Source organism: Somniosus microcephalus, chromosome 12, assembly GCF_052327205.1.
Source record: "Somniosus microcephalus isolate GS21.2 chromosome 12, FLI_Smic_1.0, whole genome shotgun sequence".
Classification (NCBI taxonomy): domain Eukaryota; kingdom Metazoa; phylum Chordata; class Chondrichthyes; order Squaliformes; family Somniosidae; genus Somniosus; species Somniosus microcephalus.
In genome coordinates this window covers 75,184,576-75,208,942 of record NC_140998.1, presented here as the reverse complement: position 1 = coordinate 75,208,942, position 24,367 = coordinate 75,184,576, and the positions used below count along the sequence as shown (strand labels likewise).

Below are 24,367 nucleotides of genomic sequence, written 5' to 3'. Positions count from 1 at the left end.
TGTTCACCATATACATGATTTGGATGCAGAAATTGGAGGTATAGGGTCAAAATTTGCAGATAGTACAAAATTGGGTGGTATAGCCAATAATGTGGAGAATGGCACCAAAATGCAGGATGACATAAAACAGGCTCGCCGAGTGGGTGGATAAATGGCAAATGAAATTCAATATAGCGAAGTATGAGGTGGTCTATTTTGGTATGAAGCCATTTATTCCTTGGAAGGTGTGAAACTAGATGGTGTGTAGAGGAGCAAAGAGATCTGGGAATACAGATATATAAATCGTTAAAAGTAGCAACACAAGTTGATAAGGCTATAAAGAGTACAAAAAAAGTACTGGGCTTCATTTCTAGAGCAGTAGAATACAAAAGCAAGGAACTAATTTAAATTTATATAGAACCTTGGTTAGACCATGCTTGGAGAACTATGCACAGTTCTGGCCTCCATACTACAGAGGATATTGAGGCACTGAAGAAGATGTGGAAAAAATTTATAAGGCTGTTACCAGAATTGAAGGGATGCATCTATCCAGAAAGATTGAGCAGGCTTGGGGCTCTTTGAAGAAATAGAAGACTAAGAGGAAACCTGATGGAGATTGTTTAAATTATGAAGGGGATCAGTCGGGTGCATGTGGAGAAACTGTTTCCACTTATGGGTCACGCCAGAAAATGGGGCATAAATATAGCCACTAACAGATCAAATAAAGAATTTAGGAAGAATATCTTTACACATAGTGATGAGAATGTGAAACTTGCAGCCACATGTAGTGGTTGAAGCAAATAGCATTAATGCATTTAAGGGTAGGTCTGATGCATACATGAGGGATAAGGGAATCAAGGAATACAGGGGCAGGGTGGGAGGAGGTCCATATGGTGTACAAACACCAGCATTTACCAGATGGGCTGAATGGCCTGTTTCTGTGCTATAGATTCTATAATACAAAAACACAGGTTCTTCCAATATTCAGTAATCAACTTTGTGTCTTGATCTTTTACATTATTGTGACTCATGTTTATACTCCTAGGGCATTGTTTTTGATGAGTAAGAGTGGATTTCAACCCCCTAAGTTGAAAGACAAAGTGAAATGGTGAGTATACATACCTTTTGTGTCCAGCTCACATTTATTGTAACATTGATGCCAGGGAGGGAGTTGAAACTATAATTCAAATTGAATTCACAAAATAAATACAAATGTAGAAGCTTTTTTAGTCTTTACTCACAATTTAGACCTTTAATACTAGGAAGCAGCCTCATGGCACTTCTCTAAGCTGTTTCCAGTGGTTAACTATTTTGGTGACCAAAACTGAATGCCATGCTCAAGGGGTGTGTGTGAACTGACCAGAACACTACAGTTTGAGCAGGACTTCCCCCTGACTTGTACATGACTATTTTGGCTATATAGTTCAACATTCTATTTTCTTTGTTGGCGGCTGCTCTCTGGTGATTGGATGTGTTGCGTCTAGTCTGCTGAGAACTATGGGTCTCTTACTACTTCATCTTTAAACACCATTCATGGAGTGCATATATTCCCCTTTTTTTTTTCTTTGTGCAGTACTTTACAGATATCTGCATTAAATATCATCTACCTTGGTTCTGCCTACTTACATATTTTGTTCAACTCATATTTTATACTCTGAGCTACCTCATTGGAATTAACTGCCCCTTCTAGTTTTGTACCATCTGAAAATTTGACCAATTTGCTTTAAGCTTCTAAACCCAAGTCATTATTGTAAATTAGAAACAACAATGGTCCCAATACTGATCTTTGGGGCATCTCACTGAGCACTTCTTTTCTTTCCCTCCACCTGTCCCCCTCATCTCCCTCAACACTGACCTAACTCCTCTAACAAGTACTATTGTTTTTCATCTCCAGCCAATTATCCAATTCTAACACTTCCCCTGAATCCCTACCACTTTGAACTTGACTCAGTGGAAGCAATTTAATCTTGAGTCAGAATGTTGTAGGTTCAAGCCCTGCTGCAGGACTTGAGCACGTAATCCAAGATAACACTTCAATGCAGTATTGAAGGAGTGCTGCTGTTCTGATGCACTGTTAAACCAAGGCTGCGTCTGCCTGCTCAGGTGGATGTACAGATCACATGAAACTTTTTGAAGAAGCGCAGAGAGTCCTGGCCAACATTTATTCCTAAACCAATACCACCAAAAACAGGTTAACTGGTCACTTGTAAGAACCTAAATAGGAGCAGGAGTAGGCCATTTGGCCCCCTCAAGCCTGCTCTGCCATTCGATAAGATCATGGCCTCAACTCCACTCCCCATAACCCTTGACTCCATTATCGTTCAAAAATGTCCATCTCCACCTTAAATATATTAAATGACCCAGCCTCCACAGCTCTCTGGGGTAGAGAATTCCAAAGATTCACAACCCTCGGAGAAGAAATTTCTCCTCACCTCTGTTTTAAATGGGCGACCCCTTAATCTGAAACTATGCCCCCTCGTTCTAGATTCCCATCTCTCTGCATCTACCCTGTCCAGCCCCCTCAGAATCTTAATGCGTTTCAATAAGATCACCTCTCATTCCTCTAAACTCCAATGAGTATAGGCTCAACCTTTCTTCTTAAGGCAACCCCTTTATCTCCGGAATTAACCTAGTGAACCTTCTCTGAACTGCCTCCAATTCAAGTATATCCCTCCTTAAATAAGGAGACCAAAACTTTACGCAGTACTCCAGATGTGGTCTCACCAACGCCCTGTACAGTTGTAGTAAGACTTCCCTACTTTTATACTCCATCCCCCTTGAAATAAAGGCCAACATTCCATTTGTCTTCCTAATTATTTGCTGTACCTGCATGCTAATTTTGTGATTCATGTACAAGGACCCCCCCGATCCCTCTACTGCAGCATTTTGTACTCTCCCTCCATTTAAAAAATAATTTGCTTTTTTATCTTTTTCTACCAAAGTTGCTAACCTCACATTTTCCCACATTATACTCCATCTGCCAAATTTTTGCCTACTCACTTAACCTATCTATATCCCTTTGCAGATTCTTTGTGTCCTCTTCACAACTTGCTTTCCCACCTATCTCTGTATCATCAGCAAATTTGGCTACATTACACTCGGTCCCTTCATCCAAAGCATTAATATAGATTGTGAACAGCTGAGACCCCAGCACTGATCCCTGTGGCACCCCACTAGCTACATAAGAACATAAGAAATAGGAGCAGGAGTAGGCCAATCGGCCCCTCGAGCCTGCTCCGCCATTCAATAAGATCATGGCTGATCTGATCCTAACCGCCAATCCACTATCACAGAACCATCTCCTGAATCTAACAGAATTAGACACACGAAATAGGAGCAGGATCAGGCTACACGGCCCCTGGGCCCGCTCTGCTACCCACAGGGCCATGACCGATCCGAACCTAGACTCATGTCCAAATTCCTGCCCGCTCCCCGTAACCCTTAATTCCCTTTACTTCTAGGAAACTGTCTATTTCTGTTTTAAATTTATGTAATGATGTAGCTTCTACAGCTTTTTGGGGCAGCATATTCCATGGACCTACTGCCCTCTGAGTGAAGTAGTTCCTCCTCATCTCAGTTTTGAAAGAGCAGCCCCTTATTCTAAGACTATGCCCCCTAGTTCTAATTTCACCCATCATCGGGAACATCTTCCCCGCATCCACCCGATCCAACCCCTTCACAATCTTATATGTTTCAATAAGATCGCCTCGCATTCTTCTGAACTCCAATGAGTAGAGTCCCAATCTACTCAACCTCTCCTCATATGTCCATCCCCTCATCCCCGGGATTAACCGAGTGAACCTTCTTTGTACTGACTCGAGAGCAAGTATGTCCTTTCTTAAGTATGGACACCAAAACTGTACGCAGTATTCCAGGTGCGGTCTCACCAATACCTTGTACAACTGAAGCAATACCTCCCTATTTTTATATTCTATCCCCCTAGCAATGAAAGCCAACATTCCATTGGCCTTCTTAATCACTTGCTGCACCTGCATACTAACCTTTTGAGTTTCGTGCACCAGGACCCCCAGATCCCTTTGTACTTCAGTACTTTCCAGTTTCTTGCCATTAAGATAATAACTTGCTCTACGATTTTTCCTGCCAAAGTGCATAACCTCACACTTTCTAGTATTGTATTCCATCTGTCAAATCTCTGCCCACTTACTTAGCCTGTTGATGTCCCCTAGCAGGTTTTTTATGTCCTCCTCACTCACTACTTTCCCTCCCATCTTAGTATCATCTGCAAACTTTGATATGTTACACTCGGTCCCCTCCTCCAAATTGTTAATATAGATTGTAAAGAGTTGGGGACCCAGCACTGACCCCTGCGGAACACCACTAGTTACTGATTGCCAGTCTGAGAATGAACCATTTATCCCAACCCTCTGCCTTCTGTTAGATAACCAATCCTCTATCCATGCCAGAATGTTACCCCCAATCCTGTGATTTTTTTATCTTAAGCAATAATCTTTTGTGTGGCACCTTGTCAAATGCCTTTTGGAAGTCTAAATACACTACGTCCACCCTAGACGTTACTTCCTCAAAGAACTCCAGCAAATTTGTCAAACATGACTTCCCCTTCATAAAACCATGCTGACTTTGTCCTATTAAATTATGATTATCCGAATGTCCTGTTACTGTCTCCTTAATAATGGACTCCAAAATTTTATCTACCACAGATGTTAGGCTAACCGGTCTATAGTTTCCAGCCTTCTGTCTACTGCCCTTTTTAAATAAGGGTGTTACATTAGCAGTTTTCCAGTCTGCCGGGACCTTTGCCGAGTCCAGGGAGTTTTGGAAAATTATTACCAATGCATCCACAATCCCTATCGCCACTTCCCTCAAGACCCTAGGATGTAAGCCATCAGGTCCAGGTGATTTATCCGCCTTGAGTCCCATTATTTTACTGAGTACCACTTCCTTAGTGATTTTGATCGTGTTTAGCTCCTTCCCCCCCCCCCCCTTTAGCCCCCTGTTTGTCCAGTGTTGGGATATTCTTAGTGTCTTCTACTGTAAAGACTGATGTAAAATATTCATTCAGTGTTTTTGCCATCTCCATATTTCCCACCATTAATTTCCCGGTCTCATCCTCTAAGGGACCGTTTGCCAACCTGAAAATATCCCATTTATCCCGACTCTCTTTCCTGTTAGCCAATCCTCTATCCATGCTAATATATTACCCCAACCCCATGAGCTCTTATCTTGTGCGTAACCTTTTATGTGGCACCTTATCGAATGCCTTCTGGAAATTCAAAGACACTACATCTACTGGTTCCCCTTTACCCACCCTGCTCGTTACATCCTCAAAGAACTCTAGCAAACTTGTCAAACATAATTTTCCTTCCATAAAACCATGCTGACTCTGCTTGATTGTATTATGATTTTCTAAATGTCCTGCTACGACTTCCTTAATAATGGACTCCAGCATTTTCCCAATGACAGATGTTAGGCTAACTGGTCTGTAGTTTCCTGCTTTCTGTCTCCCACCCTTCTTGAATAGGGTGTTACATTTGCGGTTTTTCAACCTGCTGGAACCTCTCCAGAAACTGGGAATTTTGGTAGATTACAACCAATGCATCCACTATCTCTGCAGCCATTTCTTTTAAGACCCTAGGATGCAGGCCATCAGATCCAGGGGACTTGTCCACTTTTAGTCCTATTAGTTTGCCTAGTACTTTTTCTCTAGTGATGGTGATTGTTTTAAGTTCCCTCCTCTCTCTAGCCCCTTGATCATCTATTACTGGGATGCTTTTAGTGCCTTCTACCGTGAAGACCGATACAAAATATTTGTTCAAAGTCTTTGCCATTTCCCTGTTTCCCATTATTAATTCCCCAGTCTCGTCCTCTAAGGGACCAATGTTTACTTTAGTTACACTCTTTATATACCTGTAGAAGCTCTTACTGTCTTTATATTTCTTGCTAGTTTACTCTCTCAATCTTTTTTTAGTCGTCCATTGCTGGTTTCTAAAAATTTCCCAATCCTCTGGCCTATCACTAATCTTCGCATCATTACATGCCTTTGTTTTCAATTTGATACCATCCTTAACCTCCTTAGTTAGCCACGGATAGTTCATCCTTCTTAGAGTCTTTCTTTCTCATTGGAATATGTCTTTGCTGAGAGTTATGAAATATCTCCTTAAATGTCTGCCACTGCTTATCTACTGTCTTACCCTTTAATCTATTTTCCCTGTCCGCTTTAGCCAACTCTGTCTTCATACCTTTGTAATTGCCTTTATTTAAGTTCAGGACACTAGTTTGAGACCCACGTTTCTCACCCTCAAACTGAATTTGAAATTCTAACATGCTATGATCATTCTTCCCTAGAGGATCCTTTACTATGAGATCATTAATTAATCCTATCTCATTACACATTACCAGATCTAAAATAGCCTGCTTCCTGGTTGGTTCCACGATGTATTGTTCTAAGAAACTATCCTGAATACATTCTATGAACTCGTCCTCAAGGCTACCTTTGCCAATTTGATTTGTCCAATCGATATGAAGATTAAAATTGGCCATGATTATTGCAGTACCTTTCTTACAAACCTCCATTATTTCTTGATTTATACTCTGTCCTACAGTGTAGTTACTGTTAGGGGGCCTATAGACTACTCCCACCAGTGACTTTCCTTTTTATTATTTCTTATCTCCACCCAAACTGATTCTACATCTTGATCTTCTGAGCCAATATCATTTCTCACAACTGCACTGACCTCATCCTTTATTAACAGAGCTACCCCACCTCCTTTTCCTTTCTGCCTGTCCTTCCAAAATGTCAAATACCCCTGAATATTCAATTCCCAGCCTTGGCCACCTTGCAACCACGTCATTGTAATGGCTATCAGATCAAACCCATTTTTTTCTACTTGTGCTGTCAATCTTGTTACGACTGCTGCGTGCATTCAGATAAAGCGCTTTGTTGTTTGTGGGACTACACTGTATGGAAAATTGTCTGAAGTGCTGTGGCATGTCATGAGGACGTGAAAGGTGCTATATTTCTTTCAAATAGGAATTTATCAAATGATTTTTGGAAGTTTAATTTGAGGAATTCTGATGTCATAAAATGACTGAGATTGAGCAGTACCAAAACAGAGATGGAGCTACTACCTTTTCAATTCCATTTGTAGTGTATACATTGAATCTTTTTATAGAAACAAAATATTTGTCTTGTCACAGTTGTGAAGTATTTTATGTTTGGCAACGTCGCTCAGGGAAAAAAAACTGCAAATGCTGTGTATGTCGAGCATTTTGCATAACTTCCTGCCTATTGTGTTTAACTATGAAAGTAACAGTTAACAGTAGCAATTGGTGATATTAAAAGGCTGCAATTGTTACTGATATTGTAATCATTATTGAAAGTGACTGGAATTTTTTCACCAGCCAGTGTAATAACTAAACTCTTTTTTAGGACCACAACATTCCACTCTTTTCTCAAGGTAGCATTGACAAAAAATCCAAAGAAGAGACCAACAGCTGAGAAGCTACTGACTGTAAGTAAATTTTAGATTTAGACAAAGAATTTGTGTTAATTAAATAGGCGCTCACCTAACTTTTCCTCTGACCCAAGGAAATATGTCTTATGGAATTCTATAGATGCTTATCCATCTATAGCTACATAGCTACCTGCCACAGGGAGCAGCAGAGTCTGGGAACGTATGAAGAACTAGGAAGGGATGGAACAAGCAGTGAAATCCAGAGATAGATAGGTACCTGAGTGAGGTACAGCATTGAAGCAGGGATAGCGCAAGACCTAGAGTTGAAGGTGGACAAGCAGTTGGGGAGGGTGGGTTGGAGATTCATATCTGAGCGAAAATGAGTGAGTCGGAGCTAATGAAAGAGGTCAAATAAATTGGAAGTCTAGACTTCAGAGAAAAAGCCAGCCAATTTTGGGTTAAGGCCAAGAGAAAGCGCTGAATTGTGGACCTTGGAGGTTGCAGAAGGGTAGGGAATGGGAAAGTTGTGGGCCTGGTACTGCGATGTGACATCTGGGAGTTGTAGTATGATTACTTGGCTATGTCTCATCACCTTAAAAGTAGACTTGTGCTCCTTACACATCCATTCTGTTTGTGCTGCATAGGGATTCATTCTAAACTGTTTGGCTTAGAACATTGAGCCTTAACTGGGTATGGGGCGAGGGCAAGGGAGTTGCTGGTGTAATTGGAAGATGGAATAGGTAATTTTGTGGGGTGGGGGTGGGGGGGGGGGGTTTCCTCTTTGAATTGTTGAATTCTATTAATGTGTTCTGTTTACTTCAGCGGTATATACTGCCATGCATGGAAACTCTCATGGCAGCTGTATCTTGGAGGTTTTCTTTGCTGAATTGATTTATTTTCAGTGTAATGCAATTGAGGAAGAACATTTTGGCATAATGTTTTTTTTTCTTTTGCTTTATGTACTTACAAAAGAAGAAAACTGACCAGCTTGGTCATGTTGTAGCTGAGACTCAATGTACACAACAGACAGAAAAAAAATAATTAAGATAGAATATTTGATGACTTACAATTTACTTCCTTCTGGCGGTGCACTGGATAACATAGTTTGTATTGGTAATGGTGTCCTATTTCAGGATTTCTGATCCATTTTTTTCTTGAAGAGGATTTGGGAATCAGTTATGCTTAGTGTTTTAAAACCGTGATTTTGCACAGATTTATAAAGCCATAGGCTGAAGGATTTACTTGTTAATGGGTTAGGCATTGAAGATGTGTATTAAGGCGAAACAAAACAGTTTGTTGAATATTGCAGCTTACAGTCTATTTCATATCAAGATAAGGAGAGTCACTGTTTCAGCCCAGGCCCATTAAGTCAGGCTGGCCCCTATTCATTGAGAATAGCAGGTTTCTTTAAACTCGCAAAGACTGGAGGAGAGGTAGCCAGTTTTATTGACAGGCTTACTGACCAGGGAAGAAGCCGGGGATATTCCTCCCACCAAAAAAATATATAATCTTGGGATTTGGACATTTCCAGCAAAGCCAGAATTTATTGCCAATCTCTTGTTGCCCTTGAGAAGATGGTGGTGAAAATTCTTGAGCCGCTATAGTCTATGCGATGAAGGTACACTCACAGTGCGGTTAGGTAGGAAGTTCCAGGATTTTGACCCAGCAGCTATTAAGGAATGGGAATCATAGAAAAATTATGACACAGAATGAGGCCATTCGAACCCATCGAGGCCATTCGAACCCATCGTGTCCATGCCGGTCGGAAAAGAGCTACCAAGCCTAATCCCACCTTCCAGCACTAGGTCCGTAGCCCTGTAGGCTACGGCTCTTCAAGTGCACCTCCAAGTACTTTTTAAATGTGATGAGGGTTTCTGCCTCTACCACCCTTTTGGGCAGTGAGTTCCAGACCACCACCACTGTCTGGGTGAAATTTTTTTTCCCTCATCTCCCCTCTAATCCTTCTACCAACTACTTTAAATCTATGTCCCCTGGTTTTTGACCCCTCTGCTAAGGAAAATAGGTCCTTCCTATCCTCTATCTAGGCCCCTCATAATTTTATACATCTCGGTTAAATCTCCCCTCAGCCTCCTCTGTTCCAAGGAAAACAACCTCAGCCTATCCAGTCTTTCCTCATAGCTAAAGTTTTCCAGTCCTGGCAACATCCTTGTAAATCTCCTCTGTACCCTCTCCAGTGCAATCACATCCTTCCTGTAATGTGGTGACCAGAACTGCATGCAGTAACCAGTGTTGTATACAGTTCTAGCATAACTTCCCCGCTCTAATGTTCTATGCCTCGGCTAATAAAGGAAAGTATTCCGTATGCCTTTTTAACTACTTTTATTGACCTGTCTTACTACCTTTTAAAGATCTGTGGACATACACTCCAAGGTCCCTCTGTTCCTCCACACCGCCGTATCCTTCCATTAAGTGTGTATTCCCTTGCCTTGTTGCCCCTCCCCAAATGCATTACCTCACACTTTTCTGGATTGAATTCCATTTGCCACTTTTCTGCCCAACTGACTAGTTCATCGATATCTTCCTGCAGTCTAAAGATTTCCTCCTCACTGTGAACCATAAGGCCAATTTTTGTATCATCTGCAAATGTCTTTATCACACCCCCTACATTTAACTCTAAATTATTAATATATACTACAAAAAGTAAGGGACCAAGTACTGAGGCCTGTGGAACCCCACTGGAAACAGCCTTCCAGTCGCCAAAAACTCCCCTCAACCATTACCCTTTGCTTCCTGCCACTGAGCCAATTTTGGATCCAATTTGTCACTCCCTTGGATCCCATGGGCTTTTACTTTTTCGATCAGCCTGCCATGTGGGACCTTGTCAAAAACCTTGCTAAAATCCATATAGACTACATCAAACGCACTGCCCTCCTCACCCCTCCTTGTTACCTCCTCAAAGAATTCAATCAAGTTAGTCAGACACAACCTTCCCTTAACAAAACCATGCTAACTGCCCTTGATTAATCTGTGTCTTTCTAAATGAAGGTTTATACTGTCCCTCAGAATTGACTCCAGTAATTTGCCCACCACCGAGGTTAAACTAACTGGCCTGGAATTGCTCAGTTTATCGCTTCCTTTTTAAACAATGGTACAATGCTAGCAGTTCTCCAATCCTCTGGCACCACTCCTGCAGCCAGGGAGGATTGGAAAATGATGGTTAGAGCCTCCGCAATTTCCTCCCTTGCTTCTTTTAATAGCCTCGGATATATTTCATCCGGCCCTGGCGATTTATCTACTTTCATCAAGGATACTAAACCACTTAATACTTCCTCTCTTACTATGTTTATTCCATTCAATATTCCACTATCTTCATCCTTAACTTCAACGTCGGCATCGTCCCCCTCTTTTGTGACTACAGCTGCAAAGTATTCATTAAGTACCTTACCCACATCTTCTGCCTTCCCACATCACCATTTTGGTCCCTGATGGGCCCTACTCTTTCCTTAGTTATCCTCTTGCTCTTTATGTAATTATAAAAGGGTTTTCTTTGATTCTACTTACCAGTATTTTTTCATGCCCTCCTTTTGCTTTCCTAATTTCCTTCTTAATTTCACCCCTACACTTTCTATACTCTTCTAGGCTTTCTGTAGTATTGAGCTCACAATATCTGACATTGGCTTCCCTTTTTTGCCTTATCTTACCCTGTATGCACCTTGTCATTGAGATTTGGCAGTTCTACCTTTTTTTCTTTGTGGGAACATGTTTACCCTGAACTCCATGTATCGCCCTCTCGAATGCCTCCCACTGCTCTGACACTGATTTACCTTCAAGTAACTGTTTCCAGTTCACTTTTGCAAAATCACTTCTCAACCTAGTAAAATTGGCCTTCCCCCAATTTAGAACCTTCATTCCTGTTTTTTCTTTGCCCTTATCCATAATTATGCTAAAACTAACTGGATTATGATCACTGCCACAAAAATGCCAGTATATATCCAAATCGGGATGGTGTGTTGAAAAACTTGGGGGTGATGGTGTTCCCATGCACCTGATGCCTTTGTTGTTCTTGGTGGTGATGGTTGTGGGTTTGGGAGGTGCTGTCAATTAAGCAGGTTGCTACAGTGCATCCTGTGAATAGTGTACACTGCAGCCATGGTATGTTGATGGTGAAGGAAGTGGATATTGTCGGGAGTATGGGGCAGACAGCCAGCTAGGTCTGGAGCAGAAGCTTGGACAGTGAGAGGAAACTCACTCATCATGAGCCCAGAGCCAGCAAGGATCAGAAAGCTGATCACAAAAAGTTAAATCATTTTGCTGAAAGGGATAGTGTGGTCTTTTTTTTATTATTGTCCTCGAGGGTTTAGTAGTGGAATCATCGTGAGATTTGATTACAACTGTTACTCTGTACATTCACTTACAAATTGTTAAGCTGCTTTATTTTACAGACCGTATCTGGGTTTGTCCCAGTATTTTAGACCACATTTGGAACGATTGGGGAAGGGCACATATAACAGATGGGATATCCAATTCAGGTCACAAAAGGGTTTTATTGTTACACTGTCGTACAATTGGATATTGGACAGTTAGAGCATGTTTTCGAAAATAAGTCATTCGAAGTGCTTACAGGAACGACCAGCATCGCTGTAGCCATGAGGATATCTAGGGATATCTGAAACTTGCAATGGGCACCTTTGCAGTATTTACATTGTGATGTGGTGCTTTGGCAAAAGCATTTTAAATCTCAGTTGTGTCCTGTAATAGTTATAAATCCCAAATCCATAAACACATTTGATTATAATGTACCTTTGTTCAATATCCAGTTTTCTGAGATTATAATTCTATTTTTTTTCTTCAGCATTCATTTTTAGCACAGCCAGTCTTATCCAGATCATTGGCAGTAGATTTGTTGGACAAAGTGAATAATCCTGAAAATCACCACCATTTTGGTGAGGTAGATGATGATGACCTTGAGGTATGAAATACCGTAACATGTATGGTTTTGATCATTTGTTTTCATGGTGCCACCTTTATAATTGGCTTGGTCTCGAACCAAACACTTCAAATTGAAAAAGACAGAATTAACTGAAAAGGAAGAACCTAGAGAAATAGACCTAGAAAAATAGACCAAGAGCATCCAGGCCAGTATATCACAGAATCTACAGTGCAGATAGAGGCCACTTCGGCCCATCGAGCCTGCACCGACACATATCCCACCCTATCCCCGTAACCCCACGTATTTAATCCCCTAACACTAAGGGTCAATTTATCATAGCCAAATCAACCTAACCTGCACGTCTTTGGACTGTGGGAGGAAACCGGAGCACCCGGAGGAAACCCACGCAGACACAGGGAGAATGTGCAAACTCCACACAGACAGTCGCCCGAGGCCAGATTTGAACCTGGGTCCCTGGCGCTGTGAGGCAACAGTGCTAACCACTATATGTTTCATCAGAAGAGAAATCCAGGGAAGGGTGACAGATGTAAAATAACAAAGCCGGGTGTGGCGTCAAGTGCAAATGACACAGCTAACCGCCCAGATTATACTGGGCTATGTTGTGCCCAAACCTGAAATGTCAGTTTGGCTGCTCCGTTGCTATTTACTGGATAAAATAGGTTACATTTTTCAGCCAGTTAAATGAAGAACTCAAGATCACTATGATTGCATCATTAGTTCCGAACTGTGCAATCTGCTTTGTAGCAACAAATGGGAAGGGTGTACTAATGCAGGGGTTCTCAACCTTCTTCTGAGGGTCCCCTCCCATGTTATAAAAATTCCACGGACCCCCTGTAACCGACCACAAGTATTATTCTGTGGGGGGTGGGGCAGTTTGCCCTACAGTCTGGGGCGGGGGTCCGTTCCGAATTCCAATCGCACTGTTACTGGGCTTCACAACAGAAGGTTTTTAAAAACACTGCAGGCCCTGCACCCCCGAATAGGCCAAGGAGCGACTGCACCACTGAGTGGAGCCTCCCGATTTGTCTGTCTTTTTTATTCATTCACGGGATGCGGGCGTCACTGGCAAAGCTGGCATTTATTGCCCATCCCTAATTGCCCTTGAGAAGGTGGTGGTGAGCTGCTGCCTTGAACCGCTGCAGTCCGTGTGGTGAAGGTACTCCCACAGTGATTTTATCGTAGTGGTTTGGTATAATGGAGTAGCTTGCTTGGCCATTTCAGAGGGCAGTTAGGAGTCAACCACATTGCTGTGGGTCTGGAGTCACATGTAGGCCAGACCAGCTAAGGACGGCAGATTTCCTTCCCTAAAAGACTTCAGTGAACCAGATGGGTTTTTACAACCGGTAGTTTCATGGTCACCATTACTGATACCAGCTTTTCTGCTCCAGGTTTTTATTTAATTAACTGCATTTAAATTCCTCAGCTGCTGTGGTGGGATTTGAACTCGTGTCTCCAGGTTGTTAGTCCAGGCCTCTGGATTAATAGCCCAGTAACATAACCACTATGCTACTGTCTGTAGTGGGGTGAGAGGGGACACAGTTTGCCCTACAGTCTGGTGGGGTGGGGCGGGCAGGAGTGACACTTTGTCCCACAGTCTGTGGGGTGGCGGTCGGTTCCGAATTCCAATCACGCTGTTACTGGGCTTTACAACGGAAGGTTTTAGAAACACTGCGGGCCTGGCACCTCTGAATAGGCCAAGGAGCAACTGCACCACTGAGTGAAGCCTCCCGGTAACGGTTTCAGGGGATTACCAAGCCAGGGCCCAGACTCTCTAACCAGTGCCCAGTCCAATGAGGACAGTCTGCTGCCCTGTGCTAGCCAGGGATCCTCTCGCCCCGTTTGACTGCAACCTACCCCGCGATCGGCCCTTCAACTCGACCAAGGGCGCGCCCCTAGCCACGGACTCCTGGTTGAGAACCCCTGTACTAATGGGACAAGTAAACTGATCAGTGGCCTCGGATGAAGAATGCTTTTGTCTAATGAGTCTGTGGCAGGATAAGGATTCATTGTTGGCAATATACTTAATAGTCTCCTGAGGAATTTATATGTATGAGAAAGCTGACATTTTTGTGTTGTAATTTTCTCTTCCCTTATTTTATAGCCCCTCCCTGCTGTTCCTCATACGATTCGCTCCACTAACAAGAACACAAGAGCAGAAAGGACACGGTCAGAGATCAACTGTAAGTCTTTGCTATGCCCTTTACTTGCACAATTATTGATGCACTTTGGTCTGTGAACTATCTTTGCAACATCAACAGACAATACAGTACTTGAGTTTCAAAGGGAATTTAACTGAATAACTGAAATCTCAACATTCATTTTTATAATGGTTACTTGAGTTTTGAAAAAAATGATAGCTCGTTATCTGTGGAAAGAAATACTAATTTGGGTACAGTTGAAATGTAAATAAGATGCATAGAAATTGCATGGGGAGCTATGTGGATGTGGCTAGAGTTTATTGCTGGTGGGTGTTGTGAAAAAGCTTGTGTGTTTTTACACACGTAAGGGCTGTTGGTGCTGGGGATTGGCCCCTTTATTTTTCTAGTTTTGGAAAAATGTGAATTTTCTATACCCATTGTGTAAAGCAATTATTATTGGGCTTACAGCAACATTTTGTATAAAGTAAGTTGAACTCCTTAGAAAAGTGTTGAGGACAAAAATCTAAAATGTAATTCAACACTTCCTGACACTTCCTACTATGATGCATCCTTCATGTTGGAATAAACGGGTCTTTTTCCGAGTGACTAGTAGGGTACCGCAGGGATCGATGATAGGACCCCAGCTATTCACAATATATATTAATGATCTAGACGAGGGAACTGGATGTAATATCTCCAAGTTTGCAGACGACACAAAGCTGGGTGGGCATGTGTGCTGCGAGGAGGATGCAGAGAAACTCCAGTATGATTTGGGCAGATGCAGTATAATGTGGATAAATGTGAGGTTATGCACTTCGGTGGCAAAAACAGGAAGATAGATTATCTGAACGGCAATAGATTGGGAGAAGGGGAAGTGCAACGAGACCTGGGTGTCCTTGTGCACCAGTCGCTGAAGGTAAGCATGCAGGTGCAGCAGGCGGTTAAGAAGGCAAATGGTATGTTGGCCTTCATAGCAAGAGGATTCGAGTACAGGAGCAAGGATGTCTTCCTGCAATTGTACAGGGCCTTGGTGAGACCACACCTTAATTGTGTGCAGTTTTGGTCGCCTTATCTGAGGAAGGATGTTCTTGCCATGGAGGGAGTGCAGCGAAGATTCACCAGACTGATACCTGGGATGGCAGGAATGACGTATGAAGAGAGATTGGGTCGATTAAGCTTATATTCGCTAGAGTTTAGAAGAATGAGAGGGGATCTCATTGAAACATAAAATTCTAACAGGACTAGACAGACTAGATGCAGGAAAGATGTTCCCGATGGCAGGGGAGTCCAGAACCAGGGGTCACAGTCTAAGGATAAAGGGTAAGCAATTTAGGACAGATGAGGAGGAATTACTTCACCCAGAGAGTGGTGAACCTGTGGAATTCTCTACCACAGAAGACAGTTGAGGCCAACTTATTAAATATATTCAAGAAGGAGTTAGATATATTTCTTAAGGCTAAAGGGATATGGGGAGAAAGCCGGGACAGGGTACTGATTTTGGATGATCAGCCATGATTTCATTAAATGGCGGAACAGGCTCGAGGGGCCAAATGGCCTACTCCTGCTCCTATCTTCTATGCTGGATAACATCCCGACTCCATTATGACTCAATTTTTATTTCAGAAATGTTGACTCTTAAGGTTACTGCACTGAAACTAGCTTCACATTAACATCTTTGGATTGATTGGTACTTTGATATACTGTATAATTAAAAAAAAAATGCTTTCTTCTGTTAATGTGTGATATTGATCATTGAGGAAAGATTCTACTAGAAAATGTAGCCCAGAAATTAAATTCCTCAAATGTATATTGTTATAGCTGCCCCTTGGGGGACTGCTGACATCTAGTGTTGATGAATAAAACAGACATGATTAATAAATCGTGATGCAAAATACCACCAACTTTATGGTGCATTTTTTTGTTCAATTGTCATTTAAAATGTATAATACCCAATTGAAACTTAATGTAGATAAGTACCATTTCTCACATTAATTTCACTTATCTAGGTGCATCAGGATTGAAATATTGTGACTATGTAGAAACAAAGTTCAGTCTTCATTGATATTTGCTGTTAGAGCTTATGTTCTCCGGCATTTATGGGGGTGAAAATTTTGATGCACTTGATCCTGGCACCCCGGGAGTGAAAATCACAATTACACACTACCAGCCTGTGATTTTACATCCATTAAAGTTCAAAAGTTTTACTTCTTTAATGTTTAATAAACTTTCAAGCCCAATCTCCAACAAGTGATAGCATGTCATCTTTTCAATGTTATCACTCTCTACAGTCTTGGATTTTGACCTCTGGATTAAACTGAATTATTGACCCTACATTTCAGTAAAAGGGTCAAACTATATCTTGCAATGAAATATTGGGAAGATTTTGCTGAATAGAACAATGCATAATTTGTCAGATTCTGTAAACCTGATATTTTAAAAATGGACATAATTACTGTCATGCCACATGTGTGTTTTACTTAAACATCCAATTAAATCTAGTTTTGCCATATTGATACTAACTAAGCATGGCTCGGTGGAGGGCAATATGGGGAAGATCTAATAAAGTGAATAGTAATAGATGGCTCTACTATTGTCACCTAGGTTAATTTGCATTTATATAGTGCCTTTAACAAGGTAAAATGTCCCAAGGCACTTCACAGGAGCATTATCAAACAAAATTTGACCTCTAGTCACATGCGATATTAGGATATTGAGGTTAAAGAGGTAGGCTTTAAGGAGCATCTTAAAGGAAGAGAGTTAGAGAGGCAGAGAAATTTAGGGAGGGAATTCCAGAGCTTAGGGCCTAGGCATCTGAAGTCGTGGCTGCCAATGATGGAGCGATTAAAATCAGGGATGTGCAAAATGCCAGAATTGGAGGAATGCAGATATCTCGGAGGGTTGTAGGCCTGGAGGACGGACAGAGATAGTGAGGGGCGAGGCCATGGAAGGATTTGAGAACAAAGATGAGAATTTTAAAATTGCCGTTTTGCTGGTCTGAGACAATGTAGGTCAGTGAATACAGCGGTGATAGGTGAATGGGACTTAGTGCGAGTCAGGATTCGGGCAGCAGAGTTTTGGATGAGCTCAAGTTTATGGCAGATGGGAGGCCGGCTAGGAGAGCATTGGAATATTCAAGTCTAGAGGTAACAAAGGCATGGATGGGGGTTTCAGTATTACTGAGCTGAGGCAGGGGTGGAGACAGGCGATGTTAGAGGTGAAAGGAGGCAGTCTTGGCGGTACAGCAGATATGTGGTTGGAAACTCATCTCTGCCAAATACAACACCAAGGTTGCAAACAGTCTGGTTCAGCCTCACAGTTGCCAGGGAGAGGGATGGAGTCGGTGGCCATGGAACAGAGTTGGTGGTGGGGACCGAAGGTTTAGTTGGAGGAAATTCCTGCTCATCCAGTACTGGATGTTGGACAAGCAGTGTGACAAATCCGAGACACTGGAGGAGTTGAGAGAGGTGATGGTGAGGTAGAGCTGGGTGTCGTCAGCATTCATGTAAACCTGACGTCTTTTCGATGTCACCGATGGGCAGCATGGAGATGAGAAATGGGAGGAGGCCAAGGATAGATCTTTGCTGGACTCCAGAGGTAACGGTGTGGAAGCGGGAAGAGAAGCCATTGCAGACAATGTGGATCTCATTGTGACCCACAGATGTGGCCCCCTCCCCCCATTTGTTCCCTTACCATGCTTCTAGTCTGAATAAGGCTGAAAATGTAATTCTAATTGGTGCATAATTAAAGGTAGACTTGTGCTATGCACCCATGCCTACCAGAAATTGGTGAGGTGAGATTACCCAGACCTCAACGAAACTATTTCAACTCAATCAGTCTTCCCCAATAATGAATACGAACAAATAGTTATTATTCAGGGTTAATTGTAACAATTGTTTTACAGTTGACAAAGTGCAATTTGAAGCTCCTTTAAGAAAAGAAACTGAGGCTCACTGTGAAATGGTAAGTCTGAACTTCATCCCTTAGCTATTCAGAGACTAAATTAATTTAGTCTATTGCAAGTTATCATAATCATCAACTTTATTGTCATTGTTAGTGCACAAGTGCAGTACAACGAAATGTAGGCTTGCGGCTCCCGAGAGTGTACATTTAGATTAAGACACTTAAACATTCAACATACATTTGGCTTGTAATACATTAACATAAACATAACCATAATAAAGTGCATTGGCAGATGTGCAGGCTTTAGAGTTTATTTGTGGAGTTCAGTAGGATGACAGCCCTGGGAAAGAAGCTGTTCCTAAATCTGGTCGTTCGGGTGCGAATGCATCTGTAGCGTCTCCCAGATGGCAGGAGGACGAACAGACTGTGGCTGGGGTGGGTAGGGTCTTTGATGATGGACCGTGACCTCCGTAAACAGCGTTTCTGGTATATGTGCTCTATGGTCGGTAGCCGGGTTATTGCTAACTTGCCATAAGAACATATTTTTTTGCCATTTTGTGCTAGAACAATTAGAAGGAACCCTGCATACATAGGAAATCCCTGGTGTTATGGGGGATTTGAAACCCTGTTCTCCTTGTGCATCACTACTTCAATCCAGGCTAATATTTTTGCATCTATCCCTGGGCTTGCACCCACCGAATCAACCTATTATGCAAGACTATGTTGGATGCTTTTCTGAAATCCAGATAGGTAACATTTACTGCCTCCCCCTTATCTACCAAATCTACATTGTCCTCGGAGAGTGCTGGCAAATTATGTAAGATTCAACCTACCCCTTTACCAAATCCATGCTGGCTCTCTAATCAAAATCTGTCCTTCCAGATGATCCCTTAGCTATTCTTCATCAGTCTTGAACGTTTTTCCCACAGTTGAGGTGAGGCTTTTAAGTCTGTAATTTAAGGGTCATCCCTTGCTCCTTTGTTGAAGTTGCTACAACATTTTACTTTTGTAATGCAAATATACTCCCACAAAGATTACTTATAGTAGCACAGCTGACAGAAATTGAAACTTAATACAGCTAACTTTTCCTACAAAATTTAGATGCGATAGTTACGCAAAACATGTTATAAACTTTGAACTGCTCACATTGTTTTGAAGAAATATTCATGATATCTTTAATCATGTCCCATTCTGCAGGGTATTGGTGATTTTAGGCATAACAAATATATTCTACTCTATTTATCGTAGGACATTGCCTCTTTATTGCACTAAAATGTACAAACTGGTAAAAGCTGAAGTTCCATGGGATTGGGGGCAAGGTATTAACTTGGATAGAGAACTGGTTGGCGGACAGAAAGCAAAGAGTTGGAATAAATGGGTCGTTTTCCGAGTGGCAGGCAATGACTAGTGGAGTACCGCAAGGATCGGTCCTAGGACCCCAGCTGTTCACAATATATATTAATGATCTGGATGAGGGAATTGGATGTAATATCTCCAAATTTGCAGATGACACAAAGCTGGGTGGGAGGGTATGCTGTGAGGAGGCTGTCATGAAACTCCAGTACGATTTGGACAGGTTAGGTGATTGGGCAGAAACATGGCAAATGCACTATAATGTGGATAAATGTGAGGTTATCCACTTTGGAGGCCAAAACAGGAAGGCAGATTATTATTTGAATGGCAATAGATTGGGTGAAGGGGAAGTGCAAAGAGACCTGGGTGTTCTTGTGCACCAGTCGCTGAAGGTAAGCATGCAGGTGCAGCAGGCGGTTAAGGCAAATGGTATGTTGGCCTTCGCAGCAAGAGGGTTCGAGTACAGGAATAAGGATGTCTTGCTACAGTTGTACAGGGCCTTGGTGAGACCGCACCTTGAGTATTGTGTGCAGTTTTGGTCGCCTTATCTGAGGAAGGACGTCCTTGCCATGGAAGGAGTGCAGCGAAGATTCACCAGGCTGATACCTGGGATGGCAGGAATGACGTATGAGGAGAGATTGTGTCGATTGGGCTTATACTCACTGGAGTTTAGAAGATTGAGGGGGGATCTCATCGAAACCTATAAAATTCTGTCAGGTCTGGACAAACTAGATGCTGGAAGGATGTTCCCGATGGCTGGGGAGTCCAGAACCAGGGGTCATAGTCTAAGGATAAGGGGTAGGACATTTAGGACTGAAATGAGGAGGAATTTCTTCACCCAAAGAGTGGTGAACCTGTGGAATTTGCTGCCACAGAGGGCGGTGGAGGCCAGTTCATTAAATATATTCAAGAAAGTGTTGGATATATTTCTTAAGGCTAAAGGGATCAAGGGATATGGGGAGAAGGTAGGGACAGGGTACTGAATTTGAATGATCAGCCATGATCTCATTGAATGGCGGAGCAGGCTCGAGGGGCCGAATGGCCTACTCCTGCTCCTATCTTCTATGTTTCTATGTTTCCTGGAAATACAGTAAAGGGCTGGTTGGTTGCTCTGTGTTGGAGCATGATTGTCTCAACTAGGAGCTAAATCGTAAATACTAGTATTGTAGATAATCACACTTAGTCTTCCCTTAACAGCAATGGATCTCATTGTGACCCACAGATGTGGCCTGTGCAAGATTCTTTTCTAGTTTTTGAATTAGGCGCAATTCTCATGCATTTGATAGGTGCACTCATGCAGGAATTCACAGTCTCTTTCCTGTGCTGGTAAATCCTGGTTTGGGAGTTTTATTTTACTTTCTGCAGCTGGAGAATGTTTTGGGAGCATGACCCATAGTACTAGTGAAAATTTCCTATTACTGTAGAATAAAAAGCCCTGAGCTGTAGAAAGGAAGGAAAAGAGAAGCAAATAGATGGTGAAGTATGGAGGGAAGAAATCACCAAAATAATTTTAATGAAAATCCAAGGTTTACTAGATTTTGGATGCATGATATGTCACTTGTGTGTATGTATAGATTATTGGTTATAATTTTACCTAAAGAACTTTCTTGTAAGTAGTCTACTATAGGAATGATTGTGTTTCTCGGATCTGTGCCCAGATTAAAATTGGGAAATTTAATTCTCAAACCCAGGCACCAATTAATATAGGGATGGGAAGCTGAATAACCTGTTGTTACAATACCACAACTGATGTAGAAAATATATTGAATTCATTTTGTATGTCTAGGCTTTAATATACAATGCTGTATTTAGCTCTTGAATTGTCCTATGTTAACCAACCCAAATAACAACATTAAGCAAACCTCCTGAAGCATTGGTTGAAAAACATTTTACTCGCTTAGTTTACCACAGACCAAGAAATAAGCGACTGGATTCATCTTCAAAGGACAGTTTATTATTATAGTAGTTCAACCTTGGCTGGATTCAGCTTAATATAACTAAGTTCAACATTCTTTTGAAGTTTAAATCGCATGTAGCTTTTTCAGTTTGTATAACAAGATAATGGCTAGCAATCCTACAGTCTGTGCTGTAGGAGTGATCTCCCTGACAAATCAAAGTTGAATCCTCCTCAGCAGTGTACTGGTTCTGTTTCTCTAATGTGCTGGTTGCAGCATTTAGGTTACAGTTTCTGTAGGTCCTTCGCAATCGTCTTGCTCCTGGTTCATCAGGTTTTGTCGTCTTTTCTATTATTTAACTGTTACACTCTTTCCTGCACTTTTTAAAAACATGTATTAATAAGCCACAACAACTGCTAAATTTCTGTCTGAACTCGACTCTCTTGATTTGTAGTTTCTGCACAAACTTCTTTCTTTACTTGTCTTACTCTTGAGCCTTAGTATTAGTCCAGCCTTTTTCTGAAAAAATGAGTTAAAACTGCCTCACTATACCTGAGCATTGAAGTGAGCCAGAAGAACATGGTTTATCTTGTATCCCTATTTTAACACTTGGGCTTTGCTTTATAATCGCTATAAAAATCACAATCCTTTGATCTGTTACTGTTGAGTTTGATAGTACCAAACATCTGGCTCCATGCTGACAGTATAATACATTCAAACAAGTGTTGAATGACTCCATCCTGCAGAATTGTCAATCTTGAGGGCTTTTGGAGCATAGAAGACCACCTCAAGCTCGTCCCTAACTACCACAAAGGCCATATTTGGTGTTTCCTTATAAGGAATGTCCTCTAGCTTTAATGGTTGTAAACTATGCAAAGGTTGTTCAGTTTGATTTACTGTCCTTGCCCTTCAGGCTTTGGTCATCTGGCTTTTCAGCATTAGCATTTCAAACCATCGAATCTGCCTTTTTTAGAATGCCCAAATGGAGTTTTAACTGTGTTCTACCCGGTTTGGATTTTCTTGCTGTCTTCGTAAGAAAACCATTCAACCGCAGTGCTTAGAGAATGTATTGCGTAGGTTTCCATAAAACAGTTGATGAAATTCAATTTTGGCAAAATTGCTTAAATTATTTTTAATTGACCGTTTAGGCTTGGCAACCAATTACCTACTAATTCATTATTTACGTGGGTTCTCTTGAATTTTATTATTTTATCAGTTCTTGGTTCATATGCTATGACTGTCCTCTTTTTATATATTTAAAAATAGCTCAGATGGAGCAGCTCATTTCAGTGGTGATTGTGATTGCTGTAGTTAGTGGTTTAATGCCTTGAACCTATACTGTTGGCAGCAGGAGAATGTGGTAAACTTAATCAATTTGCATAAAAAGAAATAAACAGTAAAAATACATAGTGATTTTCTAGAAGTTTTGAGGTTGCTGATGCTGTAAAAAATTTTAAAAAATAAATAAATAAATAAAATAAAAAATATTGTGTTTAAGAAAATTCTGTTCAATATATTACACAGGAGGTCACCAAAGAAACAGAGTTTGGTTCATCATGGAGCCCATTTGCAGATGGAGGAAACAAGTAAGTAATAAATAAATGACAAGTATGTGTACGTCTCAAACATTCTTATTTTGGGAAGATGAATACTAATTGATAAGCAGCTAGTATTATACGTTTACATGCTGTGTTTGAACATTAGGATGCAAATTTTCCACAGGATTTCTCAGGTAATGAGTACTTTCCCTTGGACTATAAGATTAGGCACTGAGCAGAGACAAGGCACAATGCAGTGTGGAGAGCAGTAGCAAGGGAACTCTGCAGTGGTCTGTTCTGGAGCCTCATGTACTATGCAACATAGTTTTTATTTTTAAAATTGTTGATGGCAAGCTGCATGGCAGATGAATTTAAAAATGCATATTGAAACAAGAAACATGACATTTTTGTGATAGTCCATTAGCAAAGGTAGAAAATGATTTGGGTGCGATGATTGGCCACTCACAATCAACGTGAAGCTGTTACCAATTAGGCTAATCTGGCATGAGGGTGCTTCTCAATAGCATTTGATTACAGATAGACAAGTTACTCTTAATGTTATTTATTCATTGGTACGGTCATTTTTGCAGTTCAGGCTCAGCACTTTAAGTTGCATTCACAATGGAAAGATGGTTTCTGTAAGCAGACCCAGTTTCTTATAAATCAGGACTTGCAACCTCAATGTGCCATGAATGGGATAGCATGCCACAGGACTAACAATTATCCCTTAAATACAGTATAACACACCAGAGGACATCTGTGATGCCTGCCATGCTCTCACCCATTTTGAAAGGCAGTAATTAGATTAAGACTGTTTAATTGAGGCTAAAGTTGATCAGATTTATTTACAAGTGAGGTAATTACCTAGAAGCAGAAGGGTACAGTGAGAACAGATGCAACAACTTAAAAACAAAATGGTTGAATCAGTTCACAAAAAATGTATATATCTTAAACATATATTTTACATTGTTACATAATCTGCATGACTTCATTCGTAGACTTCCCAATTTGATGACGCCAAGAGGATGGCAATATTTTCTCTTCACACAAAATCCAAGCGTTAGTTCCAGGAAATAAATTATGAACTTGCACTTGACACAAGTTAAGTTGCCATGGCAGATCCTTTATGCCAAAATAAGCCTTTCAAATAAGTGTTAATTTTGAGGCATTAACCATCTTCCTCTCCAGCGGTCCTTGATTGGCCATGATAAACATGTGT

General features: G+C 41.4%; 1 protein-coding gene across 6 annotated transcripts in view; it reads left to right on the top strand.

Moving 5' to 3' along the window:
* The window catches only part of map4k5 (mitogen-activated protein kinase kinase kinase kinase 5), a 204,776-nt gene that overhangs the window by 126,032 nt on the left and 54,377 nt on the right, over positions 1 to 24,367 (top strand). For all 6 annotated transcript variants that reach the window (XM_086003138.1, XM_086003140.1, XM_086003139.1 and 3 more), the window contains 6 exons: positions 1,025 to 1,087; positions 7,388 to 7,469; positions 12,226 to 12,342; positions 14,426 to 14,504; positions 18,364 to 18,422; positions 23,135 to 23,196. In XM_086003138.1, the coding sequence (XP_085859264.1) occupies positions 1,025 to 1,087; positions 7,388 to 7,469; positions 12,226 to 12,342; positions 14,426 to 14,504; positions 18,364 to 18,422; positions 23,135 to 23,196 (462 nt within the window). The remainder of the gene's footprint in view (positions 1 to 1,024; positions 1,088 to 7,387; positions 7,470 to 12,225; positions 12,343 to 14,425; positions 14,505 to 18,363; positions 18,423 to 23,134; positions 23,197 to 24,367) is intronic.